Source organism: Myotis myotis, unplaced genomic scaffold, assembly GCF_014108235.1.
Source record: "Myotis myotis isolate mMyoMyo1 unplaced genomic scaffold, mMyoMyo1.p scaffold_m19_p_18, whole genome shotgun sequence".
NCBI lineage: Eukaryota > Metazoa > Chordata > Mammalia > Chiroptera > Vespertilionidae > Myotis > Myotis myotis.
The window spans coordinates 5,447,112-5,463,740 of NW_023416322.1; the positions used below are offsets into that span (position 1 = coordinate 5,447,112).

Consider the following 16,629-nt stretch of genomic DNA (forward strand, 5'->3'; position numbering starts at 1 on the left):
AAGGCCTGGCCAAGGGCATGAGGGGTGGCAAAGGTGTGGAGTGTGCAGAAGAGAGAGCGCGGGACCTGGTCATGCAGGCCTGGGGCTTTCTCCCCATCATGGACCAACCTGTGGGCACTGGACTCTGTCTCATTCTGTCTTGGCTGCAGACGCTGTTTGGGGCCAGGATCTAGGCTGCCTTTCCATTGAGTTAAATTCCCCAGACCAGTGATGGCGAACCTATGACACGCGGGTCAGAGGTGACACGTGAACTCATTTTTTTGATTGATTTTTCTTTGTTAAATGGCATTTAAAAATATAAAATAAATATCAAAAATATAAGTCTTTGTTTTACTATGGTTGCAGATATCAAAACATTTCTATATGTGACACGGCACCAGCGTTAAGTTAGGGTTTTTCAAAATGCTGATACGCCGAGCTCAAAAGGTTCGCCATCACTGCCCTAGGCCCTCCATGTCCCTCCTCTGGACTCTTCAGGGTCATTGCCTCCATTCTCCAGCCTCCAGCCTAGATTGCTTCCGCCAGGCCTAAACCCAGAGGGCATTTTACGTCCAAGTCCCCAGGAGGACGCACCACTTCTTTGTCATGTCACTGTTCAGGGTTCCAGCAGTCCCTCTACTTACCCGCCCAGGAGAGAGAAGGGTTATAGCTCCCACTAGTGGGCACGTGCCAGGAATGCCCCTGGCATGTCATAGCCTCATCCATTCAGCCTTCACAGCGCCCCAGGAGGTGTCTGCATCCCTCAATTCACCAACAAGGGCAACGAGGCTTAGAGAGTAAGTGACTTGGCCCAGGTCACACAGCTAGGAAGGGGCAGACGCACTCCGTGAGCCCGTCTGTCTCCTGAGCTTGTGCTCTTAAAAGGAAGCTTTGCGGCTCTTAGTCCAGACTTGTCTTTGGAATCATTGCAAAGGTGAGCACACACAGGCCAGACAGGGGAGGGGCAGGCCAAGGTCACGGACTCCGCCCTCCGGCAAGAGCTCCGCCTCCGACTCTGACCCCAAGGGCTTCTGCTGACTGTCCCACTGCAGGTCGGCTGCCGGCTTGCTTCAGTGGACAAGGAGCCAGCTTCTCGCTGTCCTTGGAGACTTCGCTAGGAAACCTGGGTGTCCCAGCCCCAGGCAGGAAGGCTGTGAATATCAATTCCATCTCCGAGCCACGGCTCTCCGGCTGCCCCACTCCCAAGCCCTTGACTCGGGCTCTGGGGGCTGTGGAAGGAGAAGCATGAGTGTGGAGAGTTTGCAGCATGAAGCTACACTGGAGAAATGCGCAATGATATGAATAAATTTAAATAATAATGAGGACAGTGCCTGAATTAATAATGCTGGCTGTTCACCTGACCCACCCCCTCCCCTGGAAGTACGGGCGAGCCTATCCTTTGCCTCTTTAGAAGACATGGGTGGACTGCCAGGTCAGCAGAGTTGGGGAGCTGCTCACGGGTGTGGGGGAGGAGCCCTGTTTCCAACTCCCGGATCCCCTGCAGACCCAAAGAGCTAGATTTGCACACTTAACCAAAAGATGCTTCCTCTGCGTATTAGATCATAAGCTGGCCATCAGTCACTCCTGGCCCGCCCCCCCCTTCTTGGTCCCTTTATGTGCAGCAACCAATTTGGATGTCAAACGTGCAGGGAAATTTAGAGGAGAAAGATATCACAGCCCTCGGCCTTGAGCAGAGGTTCTCATTCTGGTAAACAGTTAGGGCAGACACCCCACCCACCCACTGCCCTCTATCCCATGACAAACAAAAGCATGGGCACAGACTATCTGAAATCCCATGGACAGGCCTGTGATAGCAGGGCCAAGTGATGGGACAAGCTGTTTGCCCAAGGAGCTAAGGGGCCAATCCTGGAGGACTTCCTGGAAGTGGAACAGCTTTGGAAAGAAGGGGAGAAATGAAGCTGGAGGAGGGGGGAAAAAGAAGAGGAGGACAAACTAGGATCTTGTCTCATAATTTACAGGGACGTCTTGGAAGGGGGAGGGACAGGTTTTGTTTGCTTCCTTATACACAAAATAATGGAGAATCAGAGAAATTTTGGAAAACTTAGTTTGGAAACAGTTGGATTTGCGATGGGGGTCTCTGCAAAGACTTGGGAGCTACAGAGGAATAGAAGGTGAAGGCGTCCCGGGGAAAATTGATTTGGGTTACAGTGGTGTGACAAATTGGGGACGTGGGAGGATGCCCATACCTCTCCCTTGCTGCCCCGCAGCCCCTCCACCTCTGCCCTCTTTCCCACAGTCCTATGCGGAAGCTGAGGCTCTGCTCCTGAGGCCATGCGCCGTGCCCGGGCCTGCCCACCACTGGGCTGGGCACGCGGGCCGCAGGCGGGCGCAGGGAGTGGTGGGGAGAAGAAACCGCCGTCCAATTCCCTGCTCCACTTAGGCTCCAGCATTAAAGGCAATTACTCTGCGGTTCTCTAATCAAGTGCTCCGGGCCCGGCTGCCAGCGGGTGGCCGTATGCCGCTCCCACAGTATGTGCCAGAACCACACACACAGGACAGGGCGTGTGCCACGCAGCAGGGGCATAGGCACTTGGATTTGGATACACAGCCACTCCGGCAGCTCTGCACACGTGGGCACACCTGCCCCATAGAAGCTGCCCTTAGCACTTGCTGGATGCATTCATAGGGAGCGGGACCACATGGTTGCACATGTGTGTTCCCTGACATTGGCTCACACAGAGCGTGTGCAAGTTGGGTGCAATGGTGCATTCATGTCTCAGGACGAAGGGGACCGCACCGTCACCGGCGGCCTTGGTGACGGGCTTCCTGGAACTGGAATGTGCTTTACGCCTACTTTGCTCCAGTCTCTCTGCCTCCTGCCCAGGCGATGTCTGCTCAGAGGCCACGACCGTTATAATATCAGCCTGAGTACTTATTTATTCATTAATTCAACAAGCCTTTAGTAAGCACTGTGAGCCAGCGCTGACTGACACGGGTGTCTGGGAGGGGCAGTGGGAGGGAAGAGCCTGGGGCCCGGAGTTCTGAGATTCCGGTTCGAGCCCCAGCTCTGCCTTTAACCCACTGGGTATCCTTGGTTAGGGCCTCGGTGTCCTCAACTGTAAGCTGAGAGGGTTAGATTCGCCCCGTCGCCAAGGCCGTTGCTAATAGTGTTCCACTTCCTATGAGTGCTGAGCACTCCGGCTCCTGAAACCCTTCCTGGGGGCCGTGGAGGGAGGAAGGGATCAGGGTGAGCGTGTGGCATCCTGCAGGGAAGGAGCTGGGGCTGAAGTGGGCAGATGGGAGGGTCCAAGGCCCAGGCCTCCTCTCTCTCCAGCCAATGCAGGGTGGGAGCAGGAGCCTGCAGGGCGGGAGCAGGAGCCAGGAGTGGCTGCCTCTGGGTGGATCCCCTCTCCCCATGCATCTCCTTACCCGGTGCCGCCTTTGGCTTTGACAGGGACCCAGACGCGCTTCAGCCAGGAGCCAGCCGATCAGACCGTGGTGGCCGGACAGCGGGCCGTGCTCCCCTGCGTGCTGCTCAACTACTCGGGGATCGTGCAATGGACCAAGGACGGGCTGGCGCTGGGCATGGGCCAGGGACTCAAAGGTGAGTGGGGTCACCCAGCTAGCCCGGCATCCTGACGATCCCATCTGTGGACCCAGCGCCCCTCTGTCCCCCGGATAGACTCCGGCCTCAGCCTCCCTTCTCTCTGCTCCAGGCTCTTCTTGGGGGTGTGGTCGGGCTCTCTCCTCTCCTCCCCGCTTTCCCCAAACCCTGCTCTTCTTTGTTTCTTCCTATGGACTCGCTCAAGAAAGGCAACGAGGAGCCCGAGAGACCAAAGAAACCAGGAGATCTTCATGTAAAAGGGTTCAGACAGACAGACAGACAGACAGAAACCAGGAGAGCTGCTTCAGGCAGCAGCAGGGGGAGCAGCAGGTGCTGGGAGAGTTCCCCACAGAGCAGGAGAGAGACAGGCCATGTTTATGCCCCTGGCTTTGCTCCAGCCTCTCTCCTGCCCCTGCCCTGCCCCTGCTCCTGCCCCTGCCCCTGCCCCTGCCCCTGCCCCTGCCCCTGCCCCTGCCCCTGCCCCTGCCCAGCAATGTCTGCTCAGAGGCCGAAAACTCACTTTAATATCAGCCTGAGCACTTATTTATCTATTTATTCAACAAGCTTTTATTAAGTTCCCTGGAGCCAGTGCTGAAGCAAATATGAGTTGGTAATAAGTTAAATAAATAAACAGACAAACAAACCCAAACCCAACCTCCTGAATTCCAAAGTAAGTAGAGATTCTTTGGAGAGGCCGCCTGGCCGAGGAGATGAGGAGTCCAGGCCCTGGTGCTAGTGCTCTTCTGCCACCTACCTGCTGGGTGACCTTAGGAAGGTCACTGCGCCTCTCTGGGCCCTGGCTTGCCACAGTATAAAATAGTGTAAGAGTCCCAGGCCTGTCGCCTTATACGTGCATTTGTGAGTTTGAACCAAATGAGAATATACTTTGTGAAAACACCACAAAGCCGGGTAAGGACCGAAGTCTGGGAGGGGCTGTATTTGTTTATTATTGTCCGAGGGGTTGGGATGACCTGCTGTGGGTGTCATGTATTAATGCAGGGGGGAGGGGGAGATTTGTCTGTATAAAGCAATCTGATTAAAGGGAAGAGATAGGTCTGGTGGATCTATTGATGATAGGAAGGTAAAGAAACTGGGAGAGAGAGAGAAAGAGATCAATGGATATGGAGTGAGGAGAATCAATAGCCTGCAGACAGAGGGAGAGAGTGGGAGGGAGCTGATGTGGGCACTGGAGGGGGGCGGGCAGGAGAGTGAGGGGCTGGGCAGTAGCAAGGGAGACTGAATACAGAGCCCGACTCTCTGAGGTCCACTGGCCACAGCTATGGCTTCTTCGGGGGAACAGGATCTCTGGTTTCGGGCTCCGCAGGCAGCTGGTAGGACCTGCCCCACCATCCCTCCCTGGGCAAGTGAGGGTGAGGCCTCGGCTTCCTTGGCCTTCCTCTGGCCCATGAGCTCGTGTCGGTGCTGCAGTGTCCCACGGCTCCCCCTCTCTTCCTCTTCTTTGTTGTCACATTTATTTTTTTGTCTTTCCTATTAATTACGAGGGACCATTTTCTGCAAACTGCTTTAAGATTTGCTCTGCTCCCCCACCTCCACCCCCTCCCCACCTCCCGTCTCCACCCTGGTCCTCCTCCTCTGCGTTATGGCCCCCAGCCTCACTGTGGGAGGTTATGACATCAAGGCACCCACATCTGGGACCTCATCCCTATCCGAGGAGATGGGTTCCCAGGGAGGGCGGAGGGGGCGCTGGCTGGGAGTGGGGTGTGGACCCTAGTGTGGGGATGAGGAGCGGGCAGAGGGTAAGCGCGGGTCACTCGGGCTGGCTCCCACGTGGGGACGGGCTCACGCTGGGCTCCCCCTTTCTGTCCTTGCAGCCTGGCCACGGTACCGGGTCGTGGGCTCCGCGGACGCCGGGCAGTACAACCTGGAGATCACAGACGCTGAGCTCTCTGACGATGCCTCTTACGAATGCCAGGCCACGGAGGCCGCACTGCGCTCCCGGCGGGCCAAGCTCACCGTGCTCAGTAATAGCCCCCCCCCCCCCCCCCCCCCGCCTCGGTGCCCTCAGCCACTCCTCTGCCTCTTTCTCTTGGCACCTGGCAGTCCCTCCGTGTCTCCTTCATCCTCCCATCTTCCTTCTCCCTCTGCTCCTGGCCTCACGCCTGCCCCATGACCCTCTCTCTCCTTAGCCTTCCCCCACCTCCTTCTTTCAACTTCTTTTCTTCTTATTAATATATTTTCATTGATTTCAGAAAGGAAGGGAGAGGGAGAGAGAGAGAGAGAAATATCAATGATGCAGGTGGGGGGTTATCAATGATGACTGAGAACCATTGATCGGCTGCCTTCTGCACACCCCCTACTGGGGATCAAGCCCTCAACCAGACATGTGCCCTTGACTGGAATCGAATCCAGGACCCTTCGGTCCGCAGGCCGGCGCTCTATCCACTGAGCAACACCAGCTAGGGCATTCTTTCAATTTCTTTTGGAGCCAGATCCAGGTTGAAGAAAGTGAAATGGGGGCTTGGGCAGCCACTGGAGGTACATGTGGGGTGTGAGGTCTGGCATCCTGTGCCCAGCCTGTCCAAGGACACAGGCTCCCTGGGCCAGGACAGAGGGCTGGGCTGGTGGAGAACCTGCCTGTTCTCCCAGCCCCTCCCGGCAGAGGGAGCTTCTCCCATTCTCTCCCACTCTGCTGTCTCCGACCCCAGAACCTGCCCCCTTTGCTCCTTCTCCGCCAGCCAGCCAGCCGCACTCAGCCCTTCCGCCCCTTCTCCGCCTCCTTTCCGCCCTCAGCACTCACCCTCCTCCTCAGAGTCCCCTGGAGGCCTCCTCGGGGAGCAGGGGAGCAGGACTGGAGGGCCCTGGAGGGGGCACTGTCTCTCAGCTGCCACCCCCAAGGGCGCAGGGCCCATGTTCCTCTGCGGCAGCACCAGGGCCATTTCCATGATGATGGGCCTCTCCCCCACACAGTGCCAGAGTGTCCTGCTCCACTGCCCACCTCTCTTTTTAAAAAAAAAAATGTTTCTTTATTGAATTCAGAGAGGAAGGGAGAGGGAGAGAGATAGAAACATCAATGATGAGAGAGAATCACTGATCAACTGCCTCCTGCATGCCCCCTACTGGGGATCAAGCCCACAACCCAGGCATGTGCCCTTGGTCGAAAGCGAACCTGAGACCTTCAGTCTGCAGGCCGATGCTCTATCCATTGAGCCAAAATGGCCAGGGCATGCCCAGCCTCTCTTGCAGCATCTCCGGCTCTACCGTCCTTCTGTTCCCTCAAGCTCAGTGGCTCTTCCTGGGCCTCTGCCTCTCTTCTGCTTCTGTCTGTGCCTGACTCCACCGGCCTGTGACCCTCTGTCTTCCTCTTTGTTATCACCTCCGTCCCTTCCTTTTTCCTGCCTCTGTTTGATCTGCCCTGCTCCCTCTCTTTTTCTTCCTCTAACCAGAATTCATTGAAGTCGGGGCAGCCCCCAGGAGGGATAGGAGGAAGGAGCAAGGTAATGAGATGAGTGAGCTCGGACACAAGGAAGTGTTTTCCTGGGGTTGGGGGGAGGCTTGCGAATCCTTTGAGTGTGGCAGGCAGAGCCCTGGACTGGGAGTCAGGAGACCTGGGCCATTTTTGCACCAAGCGTCTGAAGAGGTCACGACCTCAGGACAGTAGTTTTCTTATCGGTAACGTGGCATCATGAAGTCGGCCTTTTCTTAGCAACTAAGGCTTTGCTGCCATCTGTGCAAGGAGCTGTGAGCTGTGGGGTCTGGGCAAACGCGGGAGGAACCCCACAGCCAATACTGTTGGGTGCAAAGGCCCTGAAGGGCTAGGACAGCAGGCTGGCGGATGACTTGCTTTTCTTCTCTGGTGAGGACGGAATGGGAAGAATTTGCGAGGAGCAGGCCTGAGATTGGGGAGCAAGCGTTAGTTGACCGCCAGGGGTGGGCGTGGGAAGATAAGACGTCATCTTCCATTCCTGGTTAGAGAGTGTGAGCCCCATGGAGCAGGCATTCCAGGGGAACCGTGGGCTTCTTCTACTTCCCTTTCGGACGCCTCAGTTTTAGGTGCTAGAATAGGTGCCCTGGAGAGCTCCCATCCGAATGAGAAGGTCTGATTACTTTCCCTTCCCTTCCCTTTCCTACCCAATGGTATACAGGACTAAAGAGAAATGGAGAAAGGCCATCTAAGCCCCTAGGCCAGTGATGGCGAACCTTTTGGGCTCGGCATGTCAGCATTTTGAAAAACCCTAACTTAACTCTGGTGCCGTGTCACATATAGAAATTTTTTGATCTTTGCAACCATAGTAAAACAAAGACTTATATTTTTGATATTTATTTTATATATTTAAATGCCATTTAACAAAGAAAAATCAACCAAAAAAATGAGCTCGCGTGTCACCTCTGACACGCGTGTCATAGGTTCTCCATCACTGCCCTAGACATTGCAGGAACAGGGCTTATCATGGTATCCAGAGGCTTGGTTCAATCCAGGAAGGCTGACTGGAAGAGGAGACTATAAATGGGAGCCCTGCAGGGAGGAGTAACTTGTTAAAAAGCTTGCAAGCCAGTGAGGCAGAGCCACATGGTGGGAGAGCGGACTGGCTTGTTGGGCGGGCAGGGTTGGTGCTGAGGGTGTGGACCTTTGTAGCCATCTGGGCGACTTGGGCAGGCGAGGGGAACAGGAAAAGGCCCCCCGGCATCAAAGAGGAAAGGTTAGTCTGACCGCTTCCGTTTCCTCTTTGTCTCTCTCGAATCCTCAAGCTCCGCGCCACCTGCGGGTCTCAGGAGGCAATGAGAAGGCGGGACATTCCTCACATCCTCCCCGCTTACCTGCGGACACGCAGCTTTTGCTCAGGGCAACCTGGGGCCCCGGCACTGGGCAGGACAGAGTCAAGTGTGGACTGTGGCCCGTGCCCGGTAACAGCCTCCCTGCATGGGGCTGGCCTCCACCCCCGCCCCCCATCAGCAGCCATGCCCCTCAGGGCTCTCTCTCCTCCAAACCCCACGCCAGGCTGCCCTCTTCACAGAGTGGCCTTCCCCTCTTCCTGCAGCGAGACTTTGAACAGCTGCCTTCCAAGCCCCCACACAGACACGGACATCGTCTAAACCTACAGACCTACGGCTCCTTCATTCCTCCCAGCGGTGACAGCTCCAGTGCAGCGATGAGGAGCCTGGCTCGGGGTCAGCGGGCCGGGTCCGCCTCCCAGCCCTGCCCTTGAGCTCAGACATCCGCTCACCTCCCTGAGCCTCAGCACCTTCTCTGTAAATTGGGAGTCATGGCATTTACCATGAAAGGAGCAATGACATACGTGTGGTGGTGAGGATTCAGTGACAGCGTATGCACAGGGCACTTGGACACCTGATGAGCATTCAGTGTAGATGACATTAGAGTTCATAGGGGCCTGCACATTCTTGACCTCAGACCTCATTTTCCCTTCATGCTAACAACCCACATGCGGCTCTTTGGTCCCTTGAGTGTGGATCTTCCACAAAATACCACGTGCGGGCGCACATGTACAGGGCGATTGAAACTTCGTGGCCCATGAGCAGAAGTCGGTACGTTGCGGAAGAGCCACACTCAAGGGGCCAAAGAGCCGCGGTTTGCCGACCACTGCCTCAGCCCCTCTGAGTCTTTCCCAGCAAACAACCAGCAAAACCCTTTGCATTTCTGGTCCAGTGAACACCAGGTGGACCAGAGGATTGTAATCAGAATGGGTCCGCCTGTCTCTCATCAATCGCTTGCTCAGTGATTCAGGGACTAGCCGCGAGCACCTGCTCACCACCCAGCTCTGGGCTGGACACTGGAGCTTTAAGATAAAAGAGGCAGCAGTCCCTGCCCTCAGGGCGCTCGTGGTCCGGTTCACCTGAGCAGGTAGAGAACCATGGGGACAGGACCAGGGCGGGGTGGTCCCCGATTTCCCGCATCTCAATGTCTGAAGCACTTGGCGAGAGCCTGCTTCAGCCATGTGCTGGGCACTGGAGACTAAATATTAGTGAGACCGGTCTCTGCTTTTCCAGGAATAATGATTATGGTGGGTGGGGGTGTGGATAATCAGTATCAGTGACCCAAACACTAGGTGCACGGTGGGAGGAGCTCTGGGTGACTGGCCAGGACCCCCGAGGAGGTGTTGGGGGTGGGGGACATGGCAGGGAAGGCCTTATGCAGCAAGAAGGATGCAAATAGGATGGGTAGCACTTCAACAGAAGCTGTGAGGAAAGGGGCAAAAGCAAAGATGAGGAGGTGAGCAAGTGCAGGAGGAGGCCTGAGCAGCAGGCTGAGGTGCTGGGACCTCCTGCCCACTGTGGATGGTCACCACTGAAGGTGTGTGAGCGAGGAAGGGGCCCGGTCTTAGCTGCGCTGAGGAGAGAGGAACCTGCCGGCTGTGATGGATGGGTCGGGGCCAGTAGGGATGGGAGTCAGAGCCACTGGGGACCGGCTGTAGCAGACTGGCTCCTCTGGCTGCCCCAGGACAGAGGAGCGGAGAGCAGGGAATGGACGGAAGAAGCACCTTTCTGTGCCAGGCCACTGCCCTTCCCCCCGCCCCCAGGAGCTGTACTCAAACCCTGAGCTAGCCCTGCACTTTCTTAATTTGAGGCCACTCCCCTCATCTGTCTGTAGCCTTGAGAATGGCGGGATATAGTATCAGAATACGGTCCAGGCTGTTAAAAGAATGGCTGCAGGAGGGCAGGAAGCTGCGAGCAGAGGGCCTTGGGTGAAGCCACACGAAAGCACAGATGTAGTGACTTCCGTTTAGGGGGTGCGGGTGGCACTGCCTCCCCCAGGGTGGACATACCAGGAGAGGGATGCCTCCAGGGCAGGGGTTTGGCCATCAGGACAGGGCTGGGCCCTGGACCGACTGCTCTGCTCTCTCCCACAGTCCCCCCTGAGGACACCAGGATTGATGGAGGCCCCGTACTGCTGCTGCAAGCAGGCATCCCCTACAACCTCACGTGCCGAGCCTTTAACGCCAAGCCTGCGGCGACCATCATCTGGTTCCGGGATGGGACGCAGCAGGAGGGCGCTGTGGCCAGCACGGTGAGACCCCGCATGCTCCCCACCCCCTCCTGGGCCTCATCCCAGGTCATCTTTCCTTCCTCCCTGAGTCTGACTCGGATGCAGATCGAGAAGGGGCCTTAAAGGTCATCTGGACCAACCGTCTTGTTATATGATTGGGAAAAAGAGGCCCAGAGAAGAGAAATGAATTTCCAGGTTCATGATGCCATTCAGTCCTGAGCAGAGACCAAGAACAGTAGTCAGAACAGCTACGTTAGGAAACACCCACTGTGTCAGGCGCTGTGGATGCGAAGCTCTCTGTGGACCGTGATTCTGACCCTCACAGGAGTTTCCTGAGTTAGTGTTATTTCCAACTCACAGCAAGGAAGCTGATGATCAGAGAGGTTGAGAGACTTGCCCCAGGTCACACAGCTGGCATGCGGCAGAGCGGGGTTTGTGCCTAGGTCAGACTGCTCTGCCCACCCTGCCCTCCACCTCCTTCCCCTCCTCTAGCTGGCTCATAGGCTGAGGAGGCAGGGATCGCTGTGTCCATTTCATAGATGAGCCTGTGGCAGAGAAAGGCAGCAGGCGACCTGTCCAGGATCACCTGGCAGAGTTCACGGGGATCTCCTGTTCTGAGCTCCTTCTGCCAGCTGCGGGCAAACATGTGTACCCAGCCCTTGGCTAGGAGCTGCACAGACACCTCCCCTGGTGGGCCTGTGAGGACCGCCCCAGGGCAAGCTGGGTGAGCTCCGCCCTTGACGCCTTGGGCAGCTCACTTCTCCTTGCCTCAGCTTCACCATTTGACAAACAAGAACTTGGCCTCCGTGGTGCTTGACTCTCTCACCACCAACGACTCTGTTCCTTTCCTCCTTCAGCGCTACATGTTTTGAAATATGTTGGCAACCAAACAAGCTGGTTTGTTAGTGGCACTTGTTGTCCACCCCCCTCTTTTACATTCATTAAAGCACTGGCTCTGCCAGGCAGCACAGGGAGCCAGTCTGCACCCAGGGGAAATGTGTGTAACTTTGGCTCATAGCGTGGCATGCCTTGGGCAGCCTGCAATAGGAGAACAGCCCCCGGGCTCCTTTGATCCACAGAGTCGGTATGATAAGTATGAGACTTAGGGCCTGTGAGCTCATTCCCTGCCCTCAAGGAGTTTACGGACCAGCAGGAGAGACCCAACTCAGAAAAACCCAGGCCCAGTGCCTAAGGGCAGGGCAGAACGAGCCCAGAGCATCGTGCAGGACAGGCTGCCTGCGAGGGGCACAGGTGCAGGCTGGGAGAGTCCTGGGGCCTGAGGTGGCCGAGGAAGACTCAGCAGAAGAGGAGGGACTTGAGCGGGACTCAGAGAATTCCAGGAATCAGGCTCAACCAAAACCATGAGGCAAAGTTGGCAGCCCACAGAATTAGCTCTGATGCAAACTATGGACAGGCGTTAGTAGTAACCTGTCAATATTGGTTGTAATACACAGATCACACTAATGGGTCATGTTAATAACAGGGAACCGGGGGTTGGGGGGGTGAGGGAAGAGGGCACATGGGCATTCTCTTTCAATTTTTCTTTTTTAAACTTAAAACTTTTCTGAAAAATAAAATCTACTCATTAAAAACAAAACAAAACCCAAGGAGAGGTTGGGTCTGGGGATGGGGCTGAGCTTTAGGTTAAAGCGCCCTCCAGCGGAGTCCGGCTCGGAGTCCGCCATCCTGAGAGCAGGGAGGGGCTCTTAGCCTGACCCTGCCTTCCACCTGGTCCCACCCCAGGAGCTGCTGAAGGACGGGAAGAGGGAGACCACCGTCAGCCTGCTGCTCATCAACCCCACAGACCTGGACATCGGGCGTGTCTTCACCTGCCGAAGCATGAACGAGGCCGCCCCCAGTGGCAGGGAGACCTCCATTGAGCTTGATGTGCACCGTGAGCGGGGGCCCGGGGAGAGCAGGGGGCGGCGGGGGCGGGAGATGTGGGTACCTCGGAGAAGTCAGCAGAATCCTCCAGGGGCCCAGGACAGGCTCACTGTCTGCATCTGTGAGGGTTCCCTGGTTTGACCCAGGGGCGCTGAGGACTGGTGAAGAGGCATCTGTGAGTCAAGCCCTTCCCGGGTCTGAACCAGAGTGTGGCTTTGGGCAATGATTTAATCTCTCTGTGCCTCAGTTTCCAATTCTGTATACCTGCAGGAAATAAAATGCAGGCCTACAACTCCTTAGCCAAAATTCCAAAATAACAGAGATTTGGTAGCAAAACCTGAACTGAGGCTCTTCGTAGTCTTAATCTGAATAGTCGTACGTTTCGCTGCAGAGGGATTACTGTATTGGCCATGGGTGTGGCCCGGGCCCTGCTGGAGGTCTGGCATGGTCAACAGCCCAGGCACACTATTACCTTCCTAAGATTTGAAAAATTCCAAATTCTGAAACACATGGTTTCAGATAAGGAATGTGGGCCTGTACCTGCTTCTCAGGGTGGTGAGCATTAAATGAGATAGAGTGTCAGAGCTTCTAGCATGGAGTCCGCCAGCTGGTATGTGCTCCATAAATGACCTCTGCCCTGGGGAGGGTTGGATCTGGGCAGCAGTTGGAGAAATGCCCCGCCCCCAGCCCTTTTAATGAGCCAGGGGAGCCCACACTGACATCTAGTGGCCACCACTGGCCTTTACACCCATTGACTAATCTGTCCCTTTGGTATCATCCTTGATCATCACTCTAGATGGCCCCCCAGCGTCCATGGGGGATGTGGGTGAAGATGGAGAAGACAGGTTTATTTATTGGAGCTGGCACACTGCCAACGCAGACTCCCAGATCTGCACACGGTGCCCGAGCGGATGCGCCAGGGAGAGAAAAGGAAACCGGCGGCACAGAAAAGACCCTGACTTCCTGTCCCCTGTTTTGCAGACCCTCCCACGGTGACCCTGTCCATCGAGCCACAGACGGTGCAGGAGGGCGAGCGTGTTGTCTTTACGTGCCAGGCCACAGCCAACCCTGAGATCCTGGGCTACAGGTGTGAGGAGCAGGGGGTGGGGCACTCTGGGGAGGGCAGTGCCCCTGGATGTGGTGAGTGGTTCCAAGCCCTAACCCCACCCTCACCCCCACCCTCCGTGTTGCCTCTTCCCCCAGATGGGCCAAGGGCGGCTTCTCCATTGAAGATGCCCATGAGAGTCACTATGAGACAAATGTTGACTATTCCTTCTTCACGGAGCCTGTGTCCTGTGAGGTTTACAACAAAGTGGGCAGCACCAATGTCAGCACTTTAGTGAATGTCCACTGTGAGTAGCTGCATGTACAGGGGCGGGGGCAGAGGGCCGGGTGGGACCTGGGGCGGAGGGAGAGGCCTATAAAGGGCCTGGGTGGAGTGGGGAGGCTCCATGAGGCTGAGGAGACGGGGAAGAAACGCGGGGCGGGGGGTGGGGGGGGTAGCAGGGCCGAGAAAGAGAAGGCCGCTGATTGGAGCTGACCCCATGGCACCGAGACCCTAACGACCGCTGCCCTCTACCTCAGTCGCCCCCCGGATTGTGGTTGACCCTAAACCTACGACTACGGACATTGGCTCTGATGTGACGCTCACCTGTGTCTGGGTTGGGAATCCCCCCCTCACCCTCACCTGGACCAAAAAGGACTCCAACATGGTAAGCCCCTTGCTGCCTCTCCAGGGTGCTGGGAGGCAAGAGCTATCTAGGGAGGGGCAGCATTCGTTTTCAAGTCGAACTTGGGCTATTTCTAAGGTCTTGGGACTTAGAGGACAAGGACAGTGCTTGCGCTCAACTCCCACCCCTCCTCCAAGAACAACTGTCCGGTTCAGGGGCCCTGGGAGGGGCCTGCTGGCGTGTGTGGGAGGAGGGGGAGGGCCTGAGGGGAGGCGCTGGGCTGGCAAAGGATGTGGCGAAGGCTGCATCCAAGGTGGGGGGCTGGAGAGGTCACGGGAGAGGGAAAGGCTGAGTTCACAGCCCTCCAGAGACCGGCATTGAGCAGTTGGGGCAGAAGAGGGACTTCAGGGTGAAGTTGTCACTAGAGCAGATCATCGGAGAGACGCATCCTCTGTGACCTCATCGCCCTCTGGCCCACCTGCCTCTGTCTGCCCGTGTAGCGCTGGTGTGTTTAAATGCCAACCTGTTTAGAGCCGGGGGAGGGACCAGACAGACTCCTGACCCTGCCTCCCTTCTGGGAACTCACTTGTGGCCCTTCCTGCTTTCTCTCCAATACATCCAATGCGGGGCCCCCCCGGACCTAGGGGCCCAGGCCTCCTGGCTCCCCACCCGAGGCTGCTCTCTCTGCCCAGGTGCTGAGTAACAGCAACCAGCTGCTGCTGAAGTCGGTGACCCAGGCAGACGCCGGCACCTACACCTGCCGGGCCATCGTGCCCCGCATTGGAGTGGCCGAGCGGGAGGTGCCGCTCTACGTGAACGGTGAGTGGCCCTCGAGGGACTGGGCCCGGGGGGCAGGTGCTGCGGCTCCCAGCTGACCCTGACTGCGTCTTCTGCTTGCAGGGCCCCCCATTATCTCCAGCGAGGCCGTGCAGTACGCTGTCAGGGGAGACGGCGGCAAGGTGGAGTGTTTCATCGGGAGCACACCTCCCCCAGACCGAATTGTGAGTGCTGGGACGCACGGGGCGTGGGGCAGTCAGCACCTGCTCTCCGGTCCTCCAACTTTAGGTCCCTCTGTCCCTTTCCTTGCTCTGACCTCGGAGACCCAGCCACAGACGCTCCCACCACCTCTCTGACTTGTGTGACCCTGATCCAATTGCTTAGCGTTTGAACCTCAGAATCACCCTAACATGGGGCACGTGACAAGTAACAGGACAGCAGGACAGCAGGGGTGGAAGGCCAGAGGGCGCCCTCTCGAGGTTCATGGTCAGTTCCCCAGGCACCACTCTTTTATTTTATTTTTTAATTGATTTCAGAAAGGGAGGAGATAGAAACATCAATGGTGAGAGAGAATCATTGATCGGTTGCCTCCTGCATGCCTCACACTAGAGATTGAGCCTGCAACCAGCATGTGCCCTGACTGGGAATCGAACCTATAACCTTCTGGGTCATAGGTCGATGCTGAACCAATGAACCACTCTTGCTCTCCTCCCTCATCTCCTTCCTTTCCTCCTGATCTTTCCTTGCTCCCTCCTCTGCCTCTCCTCTCAGCCCTGCCCAGCAGCTCTCCTTCCCACCCCGTCCCACAGCCACTCCCCTCCCTTCTCCTTCCTCTCCACCAGCTCCCACACCACCCCCCTCCTCCTCTTCCCCACACCATGAGCCATTAATTTCTTCCGTGGCCATTAACCGTCAAACCCCTCATCACATTTAATAACCATTTGGCTGCCTGCAGGGCTGCCCAGGGACACTTCATTACCACGGCTGCCGAACCAGGAGTGGCCCCGCTCCCGGGGGCTTTGCTTCCAAGTGGGGACAGCTGATCCTGGACGGGAGCCAGTTCTCGGCCAGCACCACCCCTCACGCTCCCCTCGGGGGGAGGGGACACATGGGGACTGCCCTCCGGGAGCCCAGGGGTGAAGGAGCCTGGGACCCCCTCTCCTGTGAGAGCTCTTTATGAGCGTCTGTGGCTGGGTGTCCCGAGGCAGTGGCAGGTTTGCGCGGGGTTGGCTCTGGGTTAGGGTACAATTGAAGGACTGGCTTATGTGGAAGAAACCTTGTTGTCCAGTCTGGTCCCCTCACGTCACAGGTGAGGAAACAGCGGAGAGGGAAGGGAGGCCACATGGGGACCCACAGGGAGCGCCGTGTTCTTGACTCCCCCACCCAGGGCTTTTTCTACAACATCAGGGGTCCCCAGATGGTGCACCCACGTCACATACATTGCATGGGATCCTTATAAAAACACCGATTCTGCCCTAACCGGTTTGGCTCAGTGGACAGAGCGTCGGCCTGCGGACTGAAAGGTCCCAGGTTCGATTCTGGTCAAGGGCATGTACCTTGGTTACAGGCACATCCCAGTGGGGGGTGTGCAGGAGGCAGCTGATCAATGTTTCTCTCTCATTGATGTTTCTGACTATCTCTCTCCCTTCCTCTCTGTAAAAAAATCAATAAAATATATTTTAAAAAACCCCACCGATTCCGCCCTTGCTGAGTGGCTCCGTTGGGTGGAGCATTGGCCCGCACACCAAGAGTTTACGGGTTTGACCCCTGGTAGGGACACATATGGGAGGCAG

The 16,629-nt window shown here is 56.7% G+C and overlaps 1 protein-coding gene across 2 annotated transcripts in view; it reads left to right on the forward strand.

Moving 5' to 3' along the window:
• The window catches only part of KIRREL1 (kirre like nephrin family adhesion molecule 1), a 102,194-nt gene that overhangs the window by 81,034 nt on the left and 4,531 nt on the right, over nt 1-16,629 (forward strand). The window contains exons 2-10 of one of the 2 annotated variants that reach the window (XM_036343744.1): nt 3,395-3,544; nt 5,377-5,526; nt 10,369-10,526; nt 12,249-12,399; nt 13,371-13,476; nt 13,593-13,741; nt 13,974-14,101; nt 14,704-14,878; nt 14,960-15,060. In XM_036343744.1, the coding sequence (XP_036199637.1) occupies nt 3,395-3,544; nt 5,377-5,526; nt 10,369-10,526; nt 12,249-12,399; nt 13,371-13,476; nt 13,593-13,741; nt 13,974-14,101; nt 14,704-14,878; nt 14,960-15,060 (1,268 nt within the window). The remainder of the gene's footprint in view (nt 1-3,394; nt 3,545-5,376; nt 5,527-10,368; nt 10,527-12,248; nt 12,400-13,370; nt 13,477-13,592; nt 13,742-13,973; nt 14,102-14,703; nt 14,879-14,959; nt 15,061-16,629) is intronic. The other variant, XM_036343745.1, reaches the window with a different exon arrangement.